At 41.4% G+C, this 24,825-nt stretch overlaps 1 protein-coding gene across 3 annotated transcripts; it reads right to left on the bottom strand.

Moving 5' to 3' along the window:
- Positions 1–1,796: 1,796 nt before the first annotated feature.
- Positions 1,797–23,560, bottom strand: armc2 (armadillo repeat containing 2). 3 transcript variants are annotated; one of them, XM_044048586.1, is made up of 18 exons: positions 23,390–23,560; positions 21,681–21,919; positions 21,498–21,570; positions 20,367–20,532; positions 19,803–19,929; positions 15,763–15,830; positions 14,996–15,103; positions 13,856–14,040; positions 13,507–13,609; positions 13,221–13,435; positions 11,792–11,937; positions 10,093–10,192; positions 7,965–8,274; positions 5,528–5,650; positions 5,321–5,434; positions 4,846–4,978; positions 3,435–3,589; positions 1,797–3,096 (listed from the first exon to the last, which is right to left on the bottom strand). In XM_044048586.1, the coding sequence occupies exons 2-18, from the start codon at positions 21,887–21,889 to the stop codon at positions 2,963–2,965; spliced, it is 2,469 nt and encodes an 822-aa protein (XP_043904521.1). In that variant the 5' UTR covers positions 21,890–21,919; positions 23,390–23,560; the 3' UTR covers positions 1,797–2,962. The 3 variants fall into 3 exon arrangements, with proteins under 3 accessions (XP_043904521.1, XP_043904522.1, XP_043904520.1); XM_044048587.1 differs by having other exon boundaries at positions 21,681–21,933; XM_044048585.1 differs by having other exon boundaries at positions 21,681–21,967.
- Positions 23,561–24,825: the final 1,265 nt, after the last annotated feature.

The following is a 24,825-nucleotide window of genomic DNA, read 5'->3' on the forward strand; positions in this document are numbered from 1 at the left end:
AATTTCATGTGTCAAAAAAAAAAACTTAGCGAGGCACTTTGAAGGAAAGACTTCTTGCTTCTGCTGTAGCTCTGTTATTGTGAGATAACTGTGTATCATTTATTGATGATGATGATGATGATGTTGTTGTTATTTTTCTTTTAATGGGAAAAGACAAAAAAAAAATCTTAAACGAAAGTTAGAAAACCAGGTTTTCCAGGAGGGATTTGCTTCCGGTTACCCCAACCACACCTTATTTGTCTTCCGCTTATCCCAGATTCCTGGTCAACACTTTCGAAGCTTTGGATTGTGAATTTTACCAGTAAATGAATACCTCCTCTGTTTATTTTCACTATAAAGACATATGAGAAGTGCTCTTTATTGAGCAGAGACTCTTTTTCTGGGCTGCCAGGTTCCCTTTGCTCGGGGATCCGGCTCGCCCACACGAGGCCTACCGTGGTCGATTAGCTGTCGAACGCAATGGGTTGTTTGTAGCTGTGCTTATTTCCCTGCTGGGGAAGTCTAACAAGTGCAAAAGCAGCTTCTTTTTTTTATTATTTTGAAGAGAGGTGCAAAACCTCTACCGTTTTTGTTTTTGTTTACTAAAACCTGTAAAGTACTGCACTCTCCTGAGGTTGTATTGAGAGAAATGGACAGATGGATGGATGAGTGATATGAGGAGGAGGGTGACGGTGTAAAGGAATGGTACATTTGGAAGTGGTTTGAGAGGAAGTGGAGGTTTTTTTTCAGACTTCTGACTGATGTCAGTTACTGACACTTTTTTTTAAATATGAAACTAAATGGAAAAAAGATGACAAAAAAAATAAAACTATGATATTGAATTGTTGTGTATCCTTCGTAGTTTTCTCCCGAAACAATTTGATTTGGTTGCTTTATCAAAGAGATCGCGAGAGGCCGACACAATTCAGGAAATGGAGGAGTCACAGCACAATCACTGTTTCCATCAGCTCACTTCCACTGCTCTGTTGCACAAGTGCAGAACATTAGGTAACCCACTGTAATTAGTCAGCATTTTCAAGTGCTTTTATGCAGAGGATGACTCATTGGCGGACGAGCGCGTTTGTCTCACATTTTTTCACTCAGAAATCAAATCTAACTCCATTAGCAGTGAGCTGAACAGTTTTTCATCCTCAGTGCAGTCCAGGCTCTTTCATGTGAATTTCTTCTTACTGACTATGCTAGAGAGGTCAATGCTTTTTCTTTTCCTTTTTTAACGTCCTGACCATCATTTGGATCCAGTTTAGGGGCATTTTACCTTTTTCCGTTTCACCCCCAGGTGACACCTCACTGGATGAAATCCTCGATTCATCTTGTGAGGTCAGTTACCTACAGACGTAACTTCAGGGTGTCGCCTATCGAGGCCACAAAAGGCCTGTCTGTCAGAACCCAATCACCAGCAGAAACGCAGCATTATCCCCTCTGACCAAACTGCCTTCACATTTTGGTGCCCGATGATAAATGGCATAGGAAGCAATTTCTTGGGCAACCTTGATATACCAGTTAGCCACCTGTCTTTCATATCAACCTGAGGAATTCTGTGTAGAGAACAATGTTTATATTGGCTCTGGCTAATGAGTTGTCAAGGTTTTTTTGTCTTGTGGTTGTATTAAGGTCACTGTTGTGTGAGATCTGGGGGAACAGATTTTTTTCTTTTTGCATTAAGTGCCGTTTATAATTTGTTCTGTCGTAATAACAATGTGATTTAAAAGAAAATACTGTACCTTAGGCTACTTTGTGTAACTTGTAAGCACTGCCTGGCCCCATATCTGTGTAATAATAAAGGCTTTGAGAAGCAATAACGTCTCCCACTCCGTTCTGCTTTATTGTGAACTGGCTCCAGTGTCACACAATACACGACAATAAAGGACTTGCTCATGAGGTAAATTCCAGGTTAGTCATCTGTTACATATCATAAAACTAAAACAGCACAGTACTTGGAAAACAAGATTTAATCATCATATTCAAACAACCTGAAATTATCCTTGTAAATGCACGTAAACCTACGGGGAAAAAAAAGCCTTAACAAACTGAGGAGGAATAACAGTTAAAGTGCATGAATGTTAAAATGTTTACAAACTATCACAGAATGTACTTATGCGTAAATAATTAATTATTCACACGTTGTACTCGGTTAACCCTGATGAAGTCCTAAAGACTTGAATTAATAAGGCTAAGATGGCAATGAAATAAATAAAAGATACATTTAAAGTGGAAGTGCAAGTATTTGTCTTCAGGAAATGTCATTTTTAACGGCCTTTACTTCACATAATTTCTCCCAATTGAGGCAGATTCGGTCAGCTCGTATTTGTCCTGCATGATTGATCACCTTTATCAGCTACTGGAGCTGATGTAGCTTTGACTTTGAAACCCTGGCAATCTGAACGTCTGACACTTGCTGTAAAAAAGTTTGTAGCGTCATAATTCACGAGAGACATTCATAGTTAGCTTGTCATAAAAAGTCTCTCTCTTTTGTTTTTTTTTTACAGCTATTTGCAAAAGAAAGTACCTGAGCATATGGTTTGATAGAGATGTCAAAGGTGAGTTTTGTTCCTTTAACACATCACAATAAAATAACAATTAAAAAAAAGACAGACAAGACACAGAAATCATTTTGATTGGTCAATAGGAAGAACAGTGCCTGTCTCACTCTCACCCTGAACGTGTGTCCTTGCACATGTGTGACCTTGGTGAGTGGGTAGGGACACAGTATGTAGTGTTTTACTTAATAATCAACGATTCAAATGCCAGAATCAAGATCACTTAGATAATTAAGGTCAGGTTAAGACTCCAAAGTTAAACAGCTATCGTCTTTGCTCGTGTTCGACACAGTGACTGCATGTGCAGCGGAAGCTTGATTTATATGTTTGATACTAATCAGATGAAGCACATAAATCACGTTCTTCAGAAGGTGAAGGATTTACTTGAGTGGCGTTGTGACACCTCGCTCCACGATGTCCCAGTGTCAGTCTGTCTGATTCGGGGTCTGGAGCGTCCTCACCAGCTTTTGAGCTACAGGCTGGAACTCCAACTCCCAGCATGTCCTTTGGTAATCCCTCATGTCTTCATTGTCTGTCCACTTCAGAGCCTCCTCTTCATCTAAGGAATACATTAAAAAAGTAGTAGACAGTGTTTGCTTCCTGCCCCCTGAGGCCCACTGCTGTGAGTAAGTCAAGCATGTCTTCCTCCATTAAAGGAATACTTCACTGATTTTTGGTAGTACTTTTGAAAAAAATGTGCTACCCAACCTCAGGTCTGAAAAAAGTGTGGAATTAGAGTTGCAGTTTCAAGCCTCAGACCAAGTGTCACAGGGAAACTGAGGTAGGAAGCACAATTTATCAAAAATACGACCTCTATTCTAGTAATACAAAGCTAAATGGAGATGGGTAAAGTATTGTGTAAGGAAGTGTTGTGTAAGGAATAGTGACAACACCAACCTAAATATGTGGTGAGGGTGTCCAGCAGAGACTCTCTCTCCCGTGTGTCCAGTGGCTCCTCTGAACCACCAGTGATCAGGTTCCACAACGCCTGACAAACCTGTCCCGCCAGCTGCCAGTCACCTGGTCCAAAGTCTTTCAGACAGTCCAGCAGCCTGGACACACACACACACACACACACACAATCACATAACTAGAAGGTTTGTGGACATTTGGTTCACTTCATTGGACCTTCATGTAAATGAAAGAAGACTATGTGTGTGTGTGTGTGTGTGTGTGTGTGTGTGTGTGGACCAATAAATAAACCCATCTTTGTGAGGACATTTTGGCTGGTCCAAGACCTGGTTTTAGGTTAGGTTAGAATTAGGTTTAGGTTAAGGTTTGGGTAAGGGGCTAAGGAATGCATAATGTCTATGTGTGTCCACAAAGAATGCAAAACCAGAATGTGTGTGTGTGTTTATTCTTGTATGGGTGTCTTTGTGAGGACCAGAAAACTTAAAAACCATAGGGAGTGAGGACATTTTGGCTGGTCCTCACGTTCCGTCACCCCTTAAAAGGCCTTCATTTTAGGGTAAGGGTTAGGCATTTATTTGTGATGGTGAAGGTAAGGGGTTATGTCTCTGAGTGTCCTCACTACGAATGCTGCACAAGCGTGTATGTGTGTGTGTCAAGGGAAAAAAAAGGACGTCATTGTTATATGATAACACTGGTGATGGAGCATATTTCCATCAGCCTTTGCGTTGCCATGCATTACAATCTACAAATCAATCAAAAACGAGGGGGGGGGGGAAATCAGCCATCTTAACTTCATACAACCTAGATCAAAGCTGAGATGATGAGTAACACCGAGTTCATGCCAGAGCAGTTGTTGTGCTCGTGTTTGTCGAAATGAAAACCATACTTTCCACAAGCCTGTTTACTCTCCACAGCAAACACCAAGCTACCTCAGCCAAAGAAGAAAAAAAGAAAAAAGATGTTGTAGCCCTTAAAGTAATAGTTTGAGAGATGAGAAAATTAATACCAGCTACAGCACAAACTTTACTCGTGGTTATGACATGCAAAAAAAATAACAATTAGGATGACATGTGTAGTGTCCCATAAGCTTAAGCCTATGGGAGGAACAGGGCAAATGACATCTATCGAGGTCTGAGAAGCTGTTTGAGGATTTGTGGTTGAGCTGATAATTTTATTGCTTTTCAGTGTAAAAGTAGATGTGAAAACTTGAGAATTGCAATTTTTTTGAACCCGAACTTCACAGACGTCACATGCAGCCAGGCTCCAGCTGTCAATCACACTGGTGTCCACTCACATGTGCCATAATTGACTTCATATTCTAATGAATAAGACCTGAAACTAGGAATTTAGACTTCACTATTCATTATCTATCTTCACTGAGTGCTTTTGTGCTTACTTGACAGAGGCCCCCTCCAGTGAGAGACTGACCCGGTTGGGAGGGTCCATGGCCAGGTTGGTGAGGACTCCGCAGGCTGAAAAGCACATTTCTGTGCTCTTAGAGTCGAGCAGCGTCACCACAAAGCGGTGCACTGGGGGAGAGAATGGAGGAAGATGATGGAGCGACTGAGCGGACGAAGACAAAGAAGGACAAAGGTAATGAAGGCTGCTATCACCAGCGTCAGCAGGCGTGTTTAATACTGAGTGCAGCTGGCCTTGCAGATAAGTCCAGCCCAAACATGGTGTGCTGTGAACAAGTATTTATCTCAATCTCTGTGCTAAGGAAAAAGAAAAATTATGAATCATCCATTCATTACGTAATTTCTTTGTCTTTTATTCATCTCGGGATGTGATCGGCAAATAGCCAGTTTTCATTCTAACTTGGGTCTTTGTCAACTTTGCCTGCGGCGCAGTGTATTGTGTCCACAATATACCTTTGTTTTGCATAATAAAGTCCCGCACATCCTTGGACAGCGACATGTTCCCGTACACACGCGTGGCCTCCAGCATGGCGTCCGCACTGGAGCTGAGCAACAACTTCAGCATCACTGAAGTGAAAAGAGAGACTGGCGTTGTCACATACAGGTCATTGTTTTTATCGTTTTTCTTTTTGAAAATCAGTTTGAATCTTTCAGTCTTACACTTTGTGATGGCGAGTTGACTGTGTCTGATGACAGAGCTCTCCTCCTGGTAGAAGGACAGGTTGTTGATGGTGGCAGCCACGTTCACCAGCAGCTCCTCGCTCTCCTGCATCGACCTCAGCTCTGTGTCACACACACACACAAAACAAAAACACACACAAATAATGAGGTAACCAAAGACTTTAGTTATTACAAAGATCTTAAAAGGGACATTTGTTTTAGCCACAGTTATCACAGTTAAGGACTGCGTCAGTTTCTAACTCAAACCTTTTTTTACTTAAGCTCAGTCGTGATTAAAGTAGCTTAAAGGGATAAAAGTACAAGTATCTTACCAGAAAATGACTTTGGTAGAAGTTGAAGTCACATTTTTTTTACAATATTACTTAAGTAAAAGTCTTAAAGTATATGACATTTACTGTACATGCCTTGGACAGAATACATAATTCACTCGCGCTCAGAGTTAACTGCTGTTTCAGAGTTAACTGCTGATAAGTAATAAATCTGTGAAACCAGTGCAGTATGTCATGCAAGGCTGCTCTCAGAAGATATACAGGACCAGAGGGTTACAGAGAGTCGACTCTAAATACATGCAGAAATAAGGTGACCCTGGGTTTTCAGCCTCTTTGGTTATAAAACACTTTTCTACGCTGATAGTGACAGTGAGACACTATCATAAAAGCAGCTGTTATTGGGTTAATTTTGTTCTCATGCAAAGTCAGTTTGATCATCAGCTGCATACAAAGGTCAGTGTGTCCCAAGTCGAGCAGCCATGACTCGGTGAGTGTCTTAGAAACCGGGTCTGCTCCTGATATAGCAGCAGATGTCGTGCGCTTGGTCGTAAATCGCGGATATTGCGGTTGCACTGTCAACCCGGCGCCTGTGTCACACAGAATTCTGTTTCTGGGTCTGACTGGAAATGCCAACTTTGTTGTGCACCCGTGCCTTCCCTCAAAGCTCGCTAATATAAAGCAGCACCGCCTGTCATGAACTTGATCTAAACAGTTCATGGAGCAACGCTGCTCTTTCATCCTCCACTGAGATTTTGTTTTCTGTCTCCAGCTGTCACATCAGCTTCACATTTCCCCTTCAGATGTTTCTGCCTTCATTTAACTTCCTATCTCACTCGCTGGCTTTAATCACACATCCATCCATCATGTCTAACCTCAGTGTTGTGTTTTGTTTTTTTTTTGCCCCAACTGCCATGAAGCCTGTGTAGGAGGCTTGCAGCAGAGAAATCGAGAGTTTCACACCCACGTGTGTATCAGTTCAACCTGTCCTGAAACCAGCTAACCGCACGGGAGAATTTCGCACACACACACACACACACAAACCAAGTCGACTGTAAGACGTGACAGAACATCCTGCTCATGCAGCGAAGTGCATCGCTTTGTCTGACATGAAGAAAAAGAAAGAAAAAAAGAGGATGTGCTGTGTACTGCACGCAGAGCGAGTGATGGAATGAACAGACGATTGAGGAGTGTGTTTTCAAAGTCATGGCTTGTTCCCAGCACAAGGGAAGTGGTCTGGTACCTTGCATATACTTACTGTACTGATGATGCGCTCGACAGCTATTTTTGTCATTTATCAGAACAACATGTTGTCACACACTTCCTTTGTAGGGCAGAGGTAGAAGAAAGGGACCGATCTATGATCAATATGGCTGCAAATCAGTTACCGACAACAGTGCTCTTTGACTTTTAGAAAATAAACAGCATGATTCTGTCACATATCTACGGTGAACTTTTTACTCTTATTTTAAATTTAAATGTCAATGATTTGAATGATTGTGGTTTTAGGTCTTGCTTTTAGAGTATTCTGTGTTGTTTTATTGCCTGTGGTGGACAATAAAGATCTATTCTATTCTATTATGCATGCCACTAACACAGCACAGCCTCTTCCTGTTTCAAAGTAAAAGCACTCTGGCATTTCAGTGCCTTGATTCCATTCTTTTTTTTTTGCAGTTTTACTGTGGAATATGTGCAGCACAGACAGATGCATGACTCCTTACTGAAGGGTCCAGGCATTTAGTTGTGCACAGAGGAGGATTTAGAGGATTTAAAGTATGTATTTTTATGATTTTCAAAGGCAAACTCGGTCGGAACGACGCGCATTCACTGTCAAATTGGCCTCAGAACTGGTGAGACATGAGACTCTGGACTGTTGACCTTTTCCAAACAGGTCAATAAACTATGGTGGCCTTTGCATGTCATGACTCAGTTGCATAGTTAGCTTCAGCTTAAAAATGTGAAACTGTACTGTAGAAACATAAAGACGCTAGATGGTGGCCTTGTTTTCAGGCCACAAACCAAACAATTATGTCATAGAATGATTAAAGAATCTATATAAACATACTGTACAGTAAAAAGTATTCTCTTTCTGCCAATAAACCCTTCTTAATTGGACATTTAAGATGGACGCCCTCTTGCTCTCCACTCACCAAGAGTCTCCATCAGAAGCTGAAGGCAGGCCGTGTTGTTTGCCAGTGCTGGACCTACAGCCGGATGGATGCACATGTTGGCCAGAACACTGACCAGCTTCACCAGTACGTCCTCGTCCTCGTCCACGCTCAGCGGGGGAGCAGCAGGTTTGCCGGGTGAGGTGTGTGGTGAAGAACCTCTTCGCTGGTAACCGTCGTACAGTCGCAGGAGCGTGTCCATGCAGCCGCTGCACTGGTAGAGCTGTAGCCGCGCCTCTTCGCTTTTGGCCGTGAGGTTGACCAGCGTGAAAAGGAGGCGCACAACGAGGTCCTGTGAGAGACCAGAGGTCAATATGAATCTGTCAGATTCCTTTTTTGTTCAAGCTTCTGAAAACACACTTGACTGCTTCAAAGCTCTGTCTTACAGCATTTTATTTCAGTAATTCCAAGATGTAGCATATGATATCTTTTAGGATATGGCTTATATTTACATTGTTCTAGTTCTTGAGATCATATACACGATTACATTTATCTGAGAAATCAGATAAATGTAAACTAAATGTAAACACAACAAATCTGACTGTTAATAGTTTGTATTTATCTTTTGGTAGATCATTAAATGTTGATTTATGTTTCCAAATGGTAACTGCATAGGTTTTTTGTTTTCCATTTCCATTAGTGAATATTTATATCAACTCAGACTTTTTACTGTTTTAAATTATGGCACCACTTCCTGTTAAAGCCTATTTATGGTGCTGCCACTTCCTGTTTGGTCTCTTCCTGTTTGGAAGCCATGAGACATGCTGTCCAGAAATGTTTGTTCTGGTAAAAACATCCTAGAAGCAGTGCCGTAAGTGGATGAATTCAATGTTGGAAATGTTAGAAGTGATATATTAGTTACTCTTTATTTGAAATGCTGTCGAAAAGTGAATTTAAAAAGGATTTATTTACACGTGTGTGTTTAAGTTTAACAACAATGTCAACAACAGCTACAACAGTTGGTAATGTTATCACACCACAACAGCATCTTAATCAAAAAAAGTCGACAAAGAAAGAAAACAGACATGTGTCCAGATGACAATCACAGGAACAGAGTCCATGACAAAAGAGAGATTGAGAAAGGCCCGGGGCGAAGGCAAAGGAGACAAAGACACACAGAGGACGGTAAAGAACAAAGATACAGAATCTAATGTATGATATCATTCTCAGTTTGGTATTTCTCCTTCATATACTCAATTACAAGTGGGATGGAATACAGATATAGACAGAGTTTTTGACGAGAAGCTGATTTCCACTCTCACCATATTAAAACCTCAGGGTTTGTTGTCACATAAATTATGCTTTGTGTTTGAAAAACAAAAGTATATGAGAAACAACTCCAGGAGTCAGTGATGATATCTTGTTGTTGCGTATACATTCAAAGAAATCCAGTTATTCTAGAAACAGACCCTGGACATGTTTTGGTATTTAGCTGCAGATTCCTTTTTTTACTTTTAATCCAACTGCTTCTGAATAAAATCATGGGGGGAAAAAAAAGATTGTTGTGATTTTCCCTTGAGCAGTGTGAACGTGTTTGTAGTGTAACTATTACACTCTGGCTTAGTTAAGTTATCACACCCCTACTGAGAAAACCCCCCCAAAATAAAACAACCCTCCATGTCACACTTGTTTTCTAACACCACTGAGTAAATACCTCAAAGAGTGGTTGAGCCAGGAATGAGTACACTCAACTTTCCCATTGATGTGAACTCACAGTGGAATAAGGACGGGACATGATGTCCCAGGACCTTCTGCTGTTTATATTTGAAGGCGTGGGGATGTGTTTCTTCCCAGAGAGATTAAAAACAGATCCGTCACATCACCTCTTCTCTTCTCCTTTTACCTCTACTCTGCTTAAGATCAACCTTATTATTTTCTTTGCCACCTTCCTCCATTTTCACACACACACACACACACGATATTATGTACATTCTGATGGACACAATGTCCTGTACCTGTGTCTTTGACACATACAAACAACTTTATCCAAAGGCAAACTTTCTTTTTGAAGTGACATCGTAAACACTGGAAAAGCTCGTCTCCGCTTCCCTCGACACACATTCACAGTTAAACACACACACACACACACACACACACACTGCGGACTCACCTGTTTTTGGTGATGTTTGCTCAGCAGTTCTAAAAATAGACTGTAGCAGTTGGGGGTCTGGGCCAGAGCGAGCCGACACTCCGAATAAGAGGAGAGTTTACTGAGAGAGAGAGGGGACAACAAACACCAGTGACCATTACACTCACTATCTGCTCCTCTATGTTGACTAAATATGGTAATATTCAATCAACACTCCAAGTGGAGTAGTAGTAGTAGTAGTAGTAGTAGTCTTGGGTCGACACATTCAGACAGCAAAAGTGTTTTTTTCTAATATTTTGGCCTAAAAAGAGAGTTTAATACATGTATTAAATATGCTATTAGTGCCCCAGACATGGATAATATAGCCGTTTGTGAGTATGAGGCTGGGGATCAGTTTAACAAGGCAACATAAGACTGCTTGACTCCTGTGCCAGGTTTTCCATTGATGAATTGGCCCATTTTCTTGTCCAGCGGTGGTCAGCACGTTAGTTTAAGGCAGCAAATGTGGGTTTTTGTTTCTGACTGAAGACGATACGATGTTTTGGCCTGATATTCAAATTGCCTACAAAAAAAAATGGCCCTCGACCACATTTACTTGCTGATCCCTGTCGTACAGCATTTATTCTGAAGACTCTTTCATACATTGAATTACTACAGGCTCAGAATGTTTTGCGTTTGCTGATTATGAACATTTGTGTCTGCTGTCTCCTTTAACTGAAACTGGCTCAGTACAAGAAGCATTTATCCCATCAAACTGAATTCACTTCTGAAACCCTTTTGTGGTGCGTCTTTGTCTTTTCAGTCACACTCCATCCTGTTTGTAGCTGTCTCACTTTATCAGCATTTGTTTCCATCTGTCTTGACTTAAAACTAATCACAGTAACCTTTATTTTTTTTAAAGTTGTGTACTGCAGTATTAAGTGTGCGTTGTGTGTCAATGTGTGATTAGGATGGACGTATAGCTCCAAGTGTCCGTCCCCCCCCCACTTCTGCAATATAATCTTGATAAATCGTAGTAAATTCATATATAGTGAATATTCACACATTAGAATGAGCTACAGTTTAAACCATATTAGATCAGACTACTGTGGAAAATGTGTGTTGTTGATTGTGAGCACAGTAATTTCAGAAAGAGCTGTATATTTGTCTTCGCGTCTTTCCCCGAGAAGGTGTGAAGTTTCAGTATTGCTAAAGTTGTCCGCTCACTTGTCTTTTTTTTACTCCATCCACTGTCTGTCTGCTTTTCTGTCAGCTTCTTTTTGAATAAGACCTGCGATCGCTGCGGCGCTGCACACTATAAATATCCCAGTGTACATTTTGAAGTTGAACACAGCTGCAAGAATAACAGAAATCAGCTGTTGCTGATTTGCTTTAAATGCTGTGAACGCAGATACAGATGTAGGCGCACAACTGCTGCATCACTCTTTGGTTTGTGAGGGCCCCGTACACAAGCGCCATGAAAGAGAATAAATGAAAGGGGGATTTAGTTGTTACTGGGGAAAGAAAACCAAAAAAAAAACCAGCTGAGGTTGAGAAGTGAATAATAGTCTGTTTTGATTGAGCTCGTTACAGTTTGTGCTGGTTTACATTAGTGAGCTGAGAAGAGGCACATGAAGAAAACATCCTCAACACCAAGGTTGTAGAATTCCACCTCCGAACCACAAGTGAGTGGGTGTGATTCGAATTATTCTAAACAGAATAGGCTGTGCATGTGCGATACCTGCATATTCTGGAGACGTTGGTGCAGACGTCCCGGTCTTTGCGGTGACGATGCAGCACCAGACAGAGCTCTGACAGAACACCGAAGGACACAAAGTGTGGACGGGAATCTGGGTGCTCGGCGAGGTTCCTCAGGGTGGCTGTCAGCTGCACAGGTCAGAGGTCAGACAGGGAGAAATAATACTTGGCGAGTGAAAGTGTGTACACTTTGTATCTTAAGTGCAGTCTTGTATCAAGTACCTAAAAGGGAAACTTGAGTAAAGGTACAAGTATGTTACCAGAAAATTACTTTGGGAGAAGTTGAAGTCACTTTTTATAAAAGTATATGACATTTGCTGTACTTGAGTATTAAAAGGAATTTTCTGATATGAAATGTACTTAAGTGAGGAATTGGAGGATTGAGCCATGGTAGCTCAGTTATAGGGCGTTGTCTTACAATTGGAAGGTTGTGGGTTCAATTCCTGGCTCTGCTAGTCTGTATGTGTCCTTGAGCAAGACACTTAACCCCATGTTGAAGTGTGAATGGCAAAACGGTCTAGTAAGAAAGATTAGTGGAGGAGCTGCTAGACATACAAATAAAGTAAAGTACAGATATGTGAATTTTGTGTTTAAGAAAGTAATGGTCTGCTCAACAGTATTGGTACTTTGTTACATTACAACACTGCTTAAGTATCTGTATTTAGGCCAGTAGTTGTGTTGTGGCTGGCGCACCATGTCGGTCATATCCTCATTAAAGGCCGACTGTTGGCCTGTGCAAGACGCCATGCAGCAGAGCGACCGGAAACTATTCAGCGGGGGCATAAATCATTCTATCACACGGAGGAAACAGAAACTTCCAACACACGACGGCAATGAAAGTTCTGGAAAGTAATGGTCTGCTCATTTCCCTCCTCTAATAGCATAATGACTGGATATCAAATGAAGCTCTGGCTCAACATGTTGGCGTGAGCCAACTCTGCGTGGTTAAAAGCAATCATTTTTAAAACAGTAAAGTGGGGCGTGTTCAGGGTTTGGATTGTCCAAACCAGCAAAGAACATTGTGCTCTTGTAGCAGCTCATATGCCAGACATACTGTGAATAAATGTGTTTTTGTCCAATCCAGACAAAATCAGCATCCAATTCCAAGCACTTTTGCATGTTGCTGATGTTATTTTGCCTCTAGTTGGTCTTTGTGAAAAGAAACAGGCTCTGTCAGGCAAAACTATCAGACATGACAGAGGGAGTGTTTGTGTGTATACACCAGCAGTGTGGGGGGTGGACGGGGACAGGAAGCATCAATTAAGCGGCAGTACAATTTGCTTGAAACATTTCATTTGCTCTTGGTGTTTTCAGTCAGTCTCGCTTTACTAGAGCGTTGTTGCCGTTACCTCCGTTTATCTTGTATACTGTAACACCACATTACTGAGAAACACAGAGAGAGAGTCTCACACCTGCACGAGGATGTGTCCTGCTATGGTGAAGTGGGCCTCTTCCGCTGTGTGAAGCCTCTGCACAAGTTTCTGAGCCACACCGATGCAGTTCTTGTCCAGCAGGAGTCTGAGGATCGCACTGTTTCCTGAGAGAAATTTCAGAGTGCCAACGCAGTACAGGAGGGCCTCTCCAGACGCAGACACTTCCTCATGGTGCAAAACGCTCAGCAAGGAGTCTAGATACACGCAAATAAAACGTTGCAGAGTTCTGGGGCTCACAAGAAGAATACGGACAGAAACCACTGACCTATGATGGAGTTGTTCTGGAAGAGGATGTCATTGTTTTCACTGCGGCTGATCTGGAAGATGAGCTTACAGATGTTGAGCAGGTTGTTTCCACTGACACACAGCTGGAAAAAGAAGAACCTTTGTATTTAGTACTGGACTGATATATGTATAGCTTTAAACTATACTGATGAGCTTTATCCCTAATCCAACCGTAACCAATTGAGGCCTAACCCTACCCTTACATCTTAAATTTAGCCCTAAACTTAACCAGTTTGGTCTCCATGAGGGCTGCTTGTCCTGACAAGGTCAGTGTTAGTGCCAGAAATTCATAAAGAGGCAACAAATATGAGTACATGTGGATGACTCACAGCCAGACAGAGCTTGGCGATGTGCAGGTTGAGCTGGGCCGAGTTGAGGTCGATGAGCCGGAACAGTGTTCTAAGAATCCCTGACCTCCTCTCACAGTGTCGGCCGAGCATGTCCGCCTCTGCCAAGGTGCCATGGAGACCATCACACAAATCACACAGATAGTCCGCCGAGCCCTCGGAGCTGCCTGGCATCACGCGGAAAAAAGATACAGCAAAATAAATAAATAGGTATATAAATAAACGCAGGTCACATTCAGGGCAACCTGTCAAACGTTCACAAAAAAAAAGCAAACATCCCAAATGAAAACAGTCGCTCTGTGTGTGTGTGTGTGTTGGCAAGTGTGCATCCATGTAAACATACGCAAGTGATAGCTCGTGTGGATTATAGAATATATATGTGTCGCTTTTGGCTCCAGTGCAGGGTTTACTGTTATTATTTGCACAAGAAAGTTGGTCAGCAGTAAAATAACATTCCCCTTCCTTCCCCGAGAAGCAGCTTTGGTGTTTCAGATGCAGGGAAACAATTCAGCAACAGGCAGCTACAATCTCCATGCAGAGGAAGAGCGAGGGTGGAGTCTTTTTTCTTTGTTTTTGAGGTAAAATAAATGTTTTCCCTGCATATATAACGGGCTTTGGCCATTTCCAAAAAAAGGCTGGCCTCGGTCTCACACTCAACACTTCGCCGCCATTTCCCACTCAATCTCTGTCAAAGGTGTTTTATGCATGAGCCAAAAGGCACTCTGTACAATAAATATTTAATATTTATCTTTCAAATGAATTTTCCATTAAATGGGTAAAGCGTTAAAATATTTACGGTCATAGATTTGACTCCATGGGTGTTGGACTATGACGATTCTGTATGCATAACATTGCATGTTTTGTTTGCCTTTCTCCACGGGTTAAAATCACAAAAACTTTTCAACTTTTTGAGACTTCACACATGACTATCAGCAGAAAAAACACAGTCTATTTCTTAGTCTGCTGATAGAAAATCTAAAAAGAGAAGCATGGCTATCTAATCTAATGAAACGGAACACCGTGGAATGGAGAGGGTGGTAGAGATGATATATTCTTTGAGTGAAATGACTGATGTATGGCACTTCCTTGTTGACGTTGGTCATCGCACGGTGTGTGCTGTACCTGCAGCCACGCTCTCCAGCTGCTGGAGAAGAGGCCCGATCTTATTCTTCCACATCAGCGACTCCACATCCTCCCCGGTGCACGTGGCGATGACTCCGGCCTCCAGCTCTGACAGCGTGTGGAGAGAATTAGCAAATTACCACCTCGAAAAATGCAAGAAGAGCGAACGACGAGTGGCAAACACGGTTCACAAGTTCACTATCTTAAAATAAAACGGCAGGAAGTTTGATGCCACAGCAAAAAGGTCACCATCCGCGGCTAAACTTCCTCCCATTAGTTTCTGTGCTGATATGAAAATGGTCTGCGTGTGAGTTTGTGCAAGTGTGGTGAGGACGTGTGTGCTTGTGCACACGGGCGTCTGCACACGCCGTGCACATTTCTCTGCTGAGCATATGCATACCCTCTTGCTTGGTGTGATGCAGAAAGCTGCGGTTGCTCAAAAACCGAGAGCTCTGTCAGTGATTGGCTGGCAGCGTCTCATGGTGGAAATTAGGCCCTTAGCAACAACTCCCCAATCAATGTTTGACTAAGTCTTGTTCAGTTACAAGGAGAGAGGGGTGTGTCTCTGTTATTGGTGAAATAACAAGGCCCAGGAGCAGGACGGTGCACTGCAGTACGACATTAAAGAAAGCTTACTTTGATTGGGCTCTGTTCATTTCAGGAAGTAAAACACCTCTATATACGCCGTGCATGTGAAATGGACATCTCTATTATAGTTCTGTGAAAAACAAAAAGAACCTGCAGTGGAGTTTATTATCCGGACAAACCTGTTCTCTGTCCTGTTGTGCAGTCTGTGGGTCTAACTCCTGAGTCATCACCAGGCTGCTTCAGTCTACTGTTGGTTTAAAAAACACACAAGACTGTGCGGTTACACCAGAGTCTGGACATGACATGTGATCGCTGACGTGTTAACTTTGAAAATATTTGTCCAAAAAAAAAAAAATCTATACAACAATGCAAAGTGCATGTTCTTTTAATAAGCTTATGTTCATGTGCATGTTCATTAAGTGCCACTAGGTGTCACTGTGGCAGCAGAGGTTGAGACTGATTTGCACAGAGACACACACACACACAGACAGACAGACAGACAGACAGACAGACAGACAGACAGATCTAAAAATCTTTTCCATGAATATATTGATATTCACATTCTTCTTGTACGTTGGCCACTTGTGTGTGTGTGTGTGTGTGTGCGCGCTCGTGTGTGTGTGTGTGTGTGTGTGTGTGTCATTGTGCATTTCCAACGGCAATCACTAACAGACAGGAACTAAGATGTGAGCTTTGTGGGCAGCCTGTCTGGTTTAAGCTGTTCATGGTTTGTCAGGCGTCTCCGCAGTCTTGTTGTCGTGCGGCGCTCATGTCTTGTGTCGGGTCTGGGTATGTGCTGCAGCTTGTCTTCTGCATGCGACTGTTGAGTTTCTCTGTGTTTGTGTTATGTTTTAATAAAGGGGGTCTATATGTAAGAAACGTGTTGTATTAAGTGGAAGAAAAAAATCAGAGATTAGGGAAACATGTTAAGTACTAATCAATCTAAGAGGCTTCACTGATAACAATGGTGCAGCCAGTATATTCACGATTCAGATTGTCAAAAACTCTGTTCATGTTTTGCTTTAGTGTTCACAAACCACCCAATAACACATTGCCAAAGCCAAGAAGCCTCACTACCCCTCTGAAAAACATCTCGACCAGAGTAGAAGAAAAATGAGGGTCTGCAGTGGAGATGCGCTAAAATATATAGACGATGGAAAGTGGATATTGTGGATAATTCCTCTCCGCTTCTGCTGATGCTCGAGACAGATACACACTTTCAATTTCAACATTAACCCAATGAGTTCAATGTTCACGCAAACAAAACAGACAGTTGTGGGACAGTTACATATGTGCGTGAACACAGTGCAACAGTGGGTGCAAGTGCAGCTCCATTTGTCCAGGTTTAGGTTTGATGCTGGGATTGCAGTAACTGTTGCTAAAGGTCACCGTTGCGTTGCACATATTTTACATGTTAGAGATAAACAGAGAGAGAATAGATACTGTCAAATCATCCTAGTCACCTCTATTATGAGGTGATTAAGTGAATAAATCCCACAACGAAGCATGAATCGACCTAAAAAAATAAATGGAGGAGTGTAATCATGACATCATCAGGGCTAAACCGGCTTCAGCATAAACAGCTGACTCACGAGGTGTAACATTTTTTTCGAGCTTTTACACTCGACTGAGCTTTGTTTTATTGTGTCGCTGACAGACACGAGACAGACAACGACCCCAGCTATGGTAGAAATGTCTCCCCTCGTTCCACCGCAGCGTCGCTCGACACTAGCGTTAGAATGCGGTATGAGGTCGTTACTATAGAATGCACTTTCACTCCGAAACAGATTTACTGATTGGCTTGATCTGGCACACGGGGGCACATGCGGCGGCGGGGAGCGCCGGCCGAGGCACATTGAATGTCGGGGGCTTATGCTCCATGTGATCGGATTAAGAGCCTAATAATAAGGCCTCTTTGTGTGATATGGCATTCTCTGAGACATGACCTCATCCCTGTCTTAGGCCTGGCCAGTGCACTGCAGTCGCAACACACGACGCTGCCAGCCTTCCCCAGATGGGCACCCAAATCTAATAGAGAGCCATTTGGAGCTATAAAGCTCTGGCTTATTGGAGAAAAAGAACCTAGTGGATGTCTAATCTCCCCCTATCTTTACATCTCATCCAACTCATCATGCTAATCTGTCGTGCCGTATATCTATTTCTATCACTCCTGTTTTTCTCCTCCTAAAGCAACTTATATTTTGGACACAGCAGACCCAAAGAGCATTGCTTGAAAGCCTCAGTAACCCTAGACCTGACGTCTTTAAAAAACAGTCTTCTTTAATCTTGAATTGACCACAGTCTCATCTCTCCGGTCTTTGTCAGCAACAAGTTATATTAGCGTTATGTGTTAACTTGGCTGCGAGGGAGGAGGATGTGCTGCGGGCAAGAGCGCAGATTTCCTGTAAAAGTGTTTTATGGTCTGTCTCCCCCCCACCCCTGTAGCCCCAGTGTAGCCCCAGCTAACCCCCCAGTCCAATCGATAGACAGATGGATCTTAACGACAGCCCCCCACCTCATGCCTGGAGTTATGCCCCTCGCACTGACACACTGTTGATGAGGTCAGCAGGAAAAAAAGCCAAGCTTTTAGCATCTGTGCACTGTGAAGGTGCAAAAGCTGACACATGATAGTAATGACAGATAGGGGGCAGTTTTCATGGCGGAACGAAGGCGGCCAAAAAGTGAGATTTAACTGTGACCAAGACGTAGTGTACGGTAAAGTGTATGAGGGTTTGAAATGGGCTGGAGCGTCTCCAGGTAATAGATTTGTTCCATAACAGTGACACACTGCTGCTCTCACTAACTTTATTCATCTCGTGCCACTGACAGCAGAAAAGCTTTCGGCTGAGGATCAAGTGTAATGATGCACACTGTACACCACAGGTGTAAATAACCCAGACTTTAACTTGGTCTTAATATTATTAGATCTACTGTTAATCCCAGTTTAAAACCAATTAACAGTGTGTAACTTCTTTTTCAGTTGTCTCTGCAGCTGTTTAGTCTTAGAACAAAAACAAGTTCACATTATTTGTATGCTGTGTCCTCCTCCTTAAAATGGGCAGCTCATGGACAAGAGGAAAGGAATTGTAACCATAAGGGTGCTGGTTCAATGCAGGGATTGGCCAAGGGCTGGGGTACAGATACGTGTTCTCTACAGGTGTGTAATGTAAGGATGGGTTAAATGCAGTCTCTATGAAGTACATAAAAGGGATACTTCAGTAAAAATACAAGTATCTTACCAGAGAAGTCACTTTCTATAATATTACTTAAGTAAAAGTTTTAAAGTACATGACATTTACTGTACTTAAAAGTAAAACTTTTAGAAGTAAAAGTATTAAAAACATGAAGAGTAAGGATTGAGCCATGATAGCTCAGTGGTCGGATGGGTTCTCTTTTAATTAGAAGGTTGTGGGTTCAATTCCTGGCTCTTGAGCAAGACACTTAACCCCATGTTGAAGTGTTTGAATGGCAAAAACTGCAGTGTAAAAGAAAGTGTGTGTGTAGAAAAGCTCTATATAAATACAGACCGTTACCAACTCTTCGGGGTAAAAGTTGCTAGAAATATAAATAGTAAAGTACAGATACGTGAATTTTGTGCTTAAGTGCAGTAACAATGTATTATTACAACACTGGTTAAATCCAGAGGACAAATCTAACTGTCACTAATTGGTGTGTGTGCAAAAAGGACTCTGACTGAGAGAGTATAACTACAAAAGCAGGACAGAGAGTGGGGACAAGCACTGCTGAATAAACTGGGTTTTCACTTGTAAACTTTTCATGCGTGCATCTTTATGTTTACGGTCAAAAACCCTAAATTCAATTATTGCTGTTGAATGTAATGTACATTTATTTATGTCTTTAAAGTTACACACCACAATTCTATTCCCAGCACCAGTCTGCATACATTATGGACTGAGAGAGGAAGACAAAAAGACCTGACAGACTCCATGAGTTTGACTCAGTGGTGTCACGCAAAGGGAGAAACTAGAGAGCTAGAAAGGGGGCGGAGGAGGATTTAATGAAAGGCAAAAACGGGAGGCCTCAAACTCCATCTTGTAATGGCTACCACTGCAACCTTTGTGTCACAATAAATCTGCAGCTCATTGTCCTAGTGTCACTTCAGTGAAGGGAGCAGGAAAGGGTGGGGAGGGTGGATGAGAGAGAGAAAGGCCCATCTTTGCAGGTCAACACACAGAGAGAGAGAGAGAAGAGAGAGTACCTTTCACTGGCAGTCCTGTGTGAGCCGGCTCTGTGTGGAGCACAGTGGACTGTGGTGTGGTCCGTGCTGTGGAGTCGTTTCACTGATGGCTGCTTTTGTCCTGAGTCTGTGTTTAATCTCTCCGTCACTGACACATAGAAAGGATGTGGCAAGTTATTTACAGGTTCCTGTGCTGAGACTTTTCTTTTGTTTTCTATCACTGACTAAAAGCACAAGCGTCCATTTATGCGCAATCACGATATTTGTGCGCAGATACAAGAATTCTGTTTTTCTGTTTTAGTGTGGCAAATAGTGGAGTTTTTGCAAGCTGGGGTTCGAAAGAGAGCGAGAGTGCGGTCATTGTCTCCTCGAAACAACAGCAGTGAATTACAGAGAATGTAAATCAGGTATCATGGCAGCATGTGAATGACTCTATTCATTTGCTTTTGAGAAAACCGCTTCAGGGACTGTTTCTTCACTTTAACCGTTTAACAAATGCACCGTCTACTTTTTCGTTGTGTCCACTTTACTTTGGGAACTGTACACCTTTTCATTTATCCATCAAACAGTATTATTCTGCCTCACCATCTGTGCGTTTCTCTACAGGAGGGATTGTGGGTAGAGATCCAGCTCTGAGGAGACGAGCCCGTGCCCCGGCGACTCCTCTCTTCACTTCCAGTGGTTCAGCGGGGGGTTTAGGAACGCCTTTGAATGCATCCTTAGCGTCACAGGGGACTGGAAACTTTGGCTCCTGGAACAGCACAAACACAACGGTGAGATCATGGTGTGAACAATGAGCTGAAGCTTTGAAACGACAAACAAGGTACCACTTCTAATACTTCTCTCACTCTTGAATCTTCACTTCATATTTAACGTATACTGTGTGCTACAAAAATATCAAGGCTCCAGTTTTCATGGTAAAACTCGAATATTGGTCGATAAAATGTCTTTTTGGCAGTGACAATAACTGAATTTAAGTGTTTTATATGCAAGGGTACACACTACTCTTGCATATATGGAGTGAATGTATTGATTAAACATGTCTATTAAATGCAATATTTAATAATCATAAACTTTTAAACTTGCCATTCCATTTGCACCACTCTTTTGACACTTATCTTGACACTTTATTTTATATTTCACTTTTGATGCTTGCAATCTTATATTATTGTTATTTTTGTACTTTGTTATTATTGTAATTTTTGCAATTTTGGAGCAACCTGGAACAATAACTTCCTTTAGGTTTAATAAAGTTCTATCTTATCTTATCTTATCATTATTTGCTGGAGTAATTGTGAGGCTGAGCGCTGTAGTTTCGTTGCTGTTGTTGTTTTTTTAAACAATAACAATAAAACTCTACTCCAACTTTTACTATTTTTACCCCCGATTTAGCCATTTTTCTCATTTCAAGCAAATATTTGTGCTTGAGGAGAAGAAAATACGAGGAAGTAAAACTAGTTTTTCATTTGTTTATTGAGGGGCGAAGGTAGCTCAGTGGTCGAGTGAGTTGTCCTTCAACTGGAAGGTTATGAGTTAGATTCCTGGCTCTGCTATAGTCTACACGTCGATGTGTCCTTGGGTGTAAATGGGTGAAAACTGTCGTGTAAAGGCTAGAAAAGTGCTATACTGTAAATACAGACCAATTGTTGCAGTTTAAAACAAATACTGAACTGATTATTACGATACATACTGTGCAGCTACGTGTGAACAACTTACATGGTTCAGTGGAGCGAGTCGAGTCCCCGAACCCGGCCTTGAATCGGGAGCATCAAAATTTTGAGCATGGAGACTGACACATGGGGGGGAGAAAAGGCCCGGATTACTTTTACTGTGTGACCCACAGTTACACTCTCAGACTTCCACTACCTGAACAAAGATTTAATGTTGAGTGTGACTCACCTGAAGGACGATGGCGGTCTGCTCTCACGATCCACGCGAGCAGAGCTCGTGCCAAAGAGTTGCCTGTGTGCATCTCTGGGTGTGAAAGGTCGCCGGGTGGACTGAACGCGCAGGGACTGTCTGGCTTCACTGACGATCTCTGCACACGTTTTCCTCACCGGGTTGCGAGTTGGCGGGAAGGGTCTGCAAATCTCGTGTTTTTTCTCCATAGGGTGTGATGTGACATTTGCCAACGCAAACTGCGAAAAAAGAACTTCAGCGGTTTGACTGCGTCATTACATGAGCGGCTACAGGGGTAAAATAATGAGAGAAAAACAGAAGTAGTCGTAAAAGCTCCACACAATGCAAAATGACTTTATTACAAGTTAAATTATTTAGTTAAAACCTAAAATATTGAAATATTATTAATACAATTCTCAAAAGTAAGTGTAGTCAGTGTTATGTAACATTTCACAGGAATAGATTTGGAGTTTTTTAATGCTTGGTTACCTTGTGATGTATCAAGGTCAAGGAAAAGTGTTTATTAAAATACTTTTTTTATAGAACTTTGACATTCTGACCACACTCTTTTAAATATGGACGTCAGCAAAAACGACACAGTGCCAGAGGAAAGGCCAAAAGGAAGATTTGGGTTTACTCCCTTATCTTATATCATACCTGTATATTGATTTGCTTATTAAATTATTAAAATGATTGACTGGCATGTGAAAATAGAACAGAAACTATAGAAAAAGGTCTATTTGACCCCACTTTTTAATGTTTGAATCCATTAGAACTGATATATTTTTGGTGGAAATATGAATATTGACATTAATCATGCATTTATGTTGGCCACATTTTTTTTTTTTAATCTTTAGTTATTTTCATTTAAAGTGGAAAATCTAGATGTTGAAACCCTGCTTGGACATCAATCCTATCAAGTCATTTCTTACTTAATATAAATTTATTCACCAAGTATCATAACGTGAGTAAACATTCATTATAGTTCTTACTTCCTACATGTAGGTGATTTGCTGTTTTTCACCCATGATCATAAATGGAAGGTTTTTGGAACAAGAAATTTGAATCTGTGATATTTTGTTCTTTGAAAGATGCACATTTAAATATAATTTCACTTTTGATTTGACAAATGAATTAACTGATTGCAGACCATCTGTTGCACTCCTACTATAGTATCCTAATACAACCATTCTCTCTGTGTGGGGTATAATATGGGATGTATAAAAATGAATATCTTGATAGCTTACATTTGTTTTTTTGATCCTTTGATCACATGAATCTAGTTGATATTAGAACAGGAAAACACTTTATGACTGTAAAATAGTTAATTCATAATTTACACCGGTAAAAATACAACACGAGCTAAATGATAATGAAGAAAAATACAATGTAATTTAGTACAACTGTGAGTGAATGAGAGGCTTCTTCTGCGCGTTCACGCTCCGTCTCCATGGTGACAAAAAGCCGCGGTGGTAGATTCAACAACACAACCAAAGAAACAAAGTAACGTCATAGATTTATCAAATAATGATAATAATAATATCTCAGAACGACTTAATTCCACTCGTGTGTTCTGCGGTGAGTGAACTTTTACTGCAGCAAACCGAGACGAGCCGAGAAACTGACGCTGTTTTTGTTTTGCTGCTATGAATGAAAACAAAACCTGTTCACTATGAACAACTGACCATAAAGTAAACTGGGTTACTTACCGTTAACCCGGGTTAAATCCTGCGCACGGTTTACGGCTTCACCGGCGTTCACAGCAGTTGGATAAACAACATTTAGCTCCAATTATTTGTGGAAAAGTGAAGTTTTCGAGGCTGCAGCAAATAACCAACCAGAGGAGCGCATGTGCACGAGCAGCGACGGGCACGCGCAAGATGATGTCGCGCGTTCAGCAGCAGCAGCAGCAGTGGAGTCAGTCAACCACAGGTCGTGAGTTCTCTTCCAGATGTTAATGTTGTTATGTTACATATCGTCGTGATACTGTACAATCACAGCATATAAAAGATAAATACTTTGAAATCAATTCATGATTCCTGAAACATTATTTATCTCTTAAAAAAAAAAGAGATAAACCCACAGACTTGAAGTATGTCACAGTATTGTTGAGTTATTCCATCCTGGACTTTGATGTATAGGCAATAAAAGGTGTTTGCGTTATTGAGATCACTCCAATTTAAACAACAAAACAATCTAGATAAACAGAAAAATGATATATATATATATGGATGTCAGTTTAATCTACACTGAAGAATACTTAGCTTTCAGAAAAAGTCATTTACTTAGATAAAAGTACAAGAAATATCTGTTGTTGAACTAATGCTGACTTTTAAACAATTAAAGGAACATATAACATCATTTTTTGATTCGCGTGAGACAGGAGAAAAACAACAGATTATGTCTTTATTCCAGAACACAAACACGCACAATGAAAAAAGACACAAACGGCTCCACTGTAGCTCACTTACAAAAGTTCCTCTTCATTACTTTGCACTCACACTGAGTTGTCTATATTTGTATATTCCTAGATGTTAAAGTGCATCTTTATAGTTTATTACCTTTACTTTTTTGCTGCTGTAACAGCCCCGTTAAGGAACAAATAAGGGATTTATTTTATCTTCTTAATCCAGATGTCTTCAGATTAACAGGTGTAGAATTCGTCTGCATTTTTCCTTGTATTCATTCATATATAGGAGGATGTATGGGGGACGATTACAGTTGGAGCTTTCAATGGAAACATGAAAAAACAAATGTAATTCATCAAAACATACAGAGTGTCAAAAATCCATTTTGGTACTGAAGACGACGATTGTTGTCGTCAGCTCGGCACTCGGATGAATCCGCCATTTTGTGTCTCCACAAACTGTCGTGTCAAAAAGTGTGAGTGGCCACAAAATGGCCGCAGACCTACGTAGCGTTTGTGAATGAACTGGTCTCTGATGAAACATTCCTGCTCCGCGTGAAACATCAGTCGTTCACATGCAGTTGTTGTACAGGAGAAGAAAAAGACCTTGAGGCTTATATTTATTTATTATTATTTTTCTTTACTTCCTTGCCCTCTTCGAGCTCCGTGTGCTGCAACCAGGTTATTAACGCGGCAGACCTTGATTGTTATTCTTGGATGAAAAACATCACAAGTTCA

Source organism: Solea senegalensis, linkage group LG17 (assembly GCF_019176455.1).
Source record: "Solea senegalensis isolate Sse05_10M linkage group LG17, IFAPA_SoseM_1, whole genome shotgun sequence".
In the NCBI taxonomy this organism is placed as follows: Eukaryota; Metazoa; Chordata; class Actinopteri; order Pleuronectiformes; family Soleidae; genus Solea; species Solea senegalensis.

Excerpts from the sequence above, each read along its gene's own strand:
- armc2 (XM_044048586.1), bottom strand. The coding sequence starts at position 21,889 with ATGGAGAAAAAACACGAGATTTGCAGACCCTTCCCGCCAACTCGCAAC. Across the intron at positions 19,930-20,366 it reads TGTAGAGAAACGCACAGATG|TGACGGAGAGATTAAACACA; the intron begins GTGAGGCAGAAT and ends TCTATGTGTCAG. Across the intron at positions 10,193-11,791 it reads AACGTCTCCAGAATATGCAG|TAAACTCTCCTCTTATTCGG; the intron begins GTATCGCACATG and ends TCTCTCTCTCAG.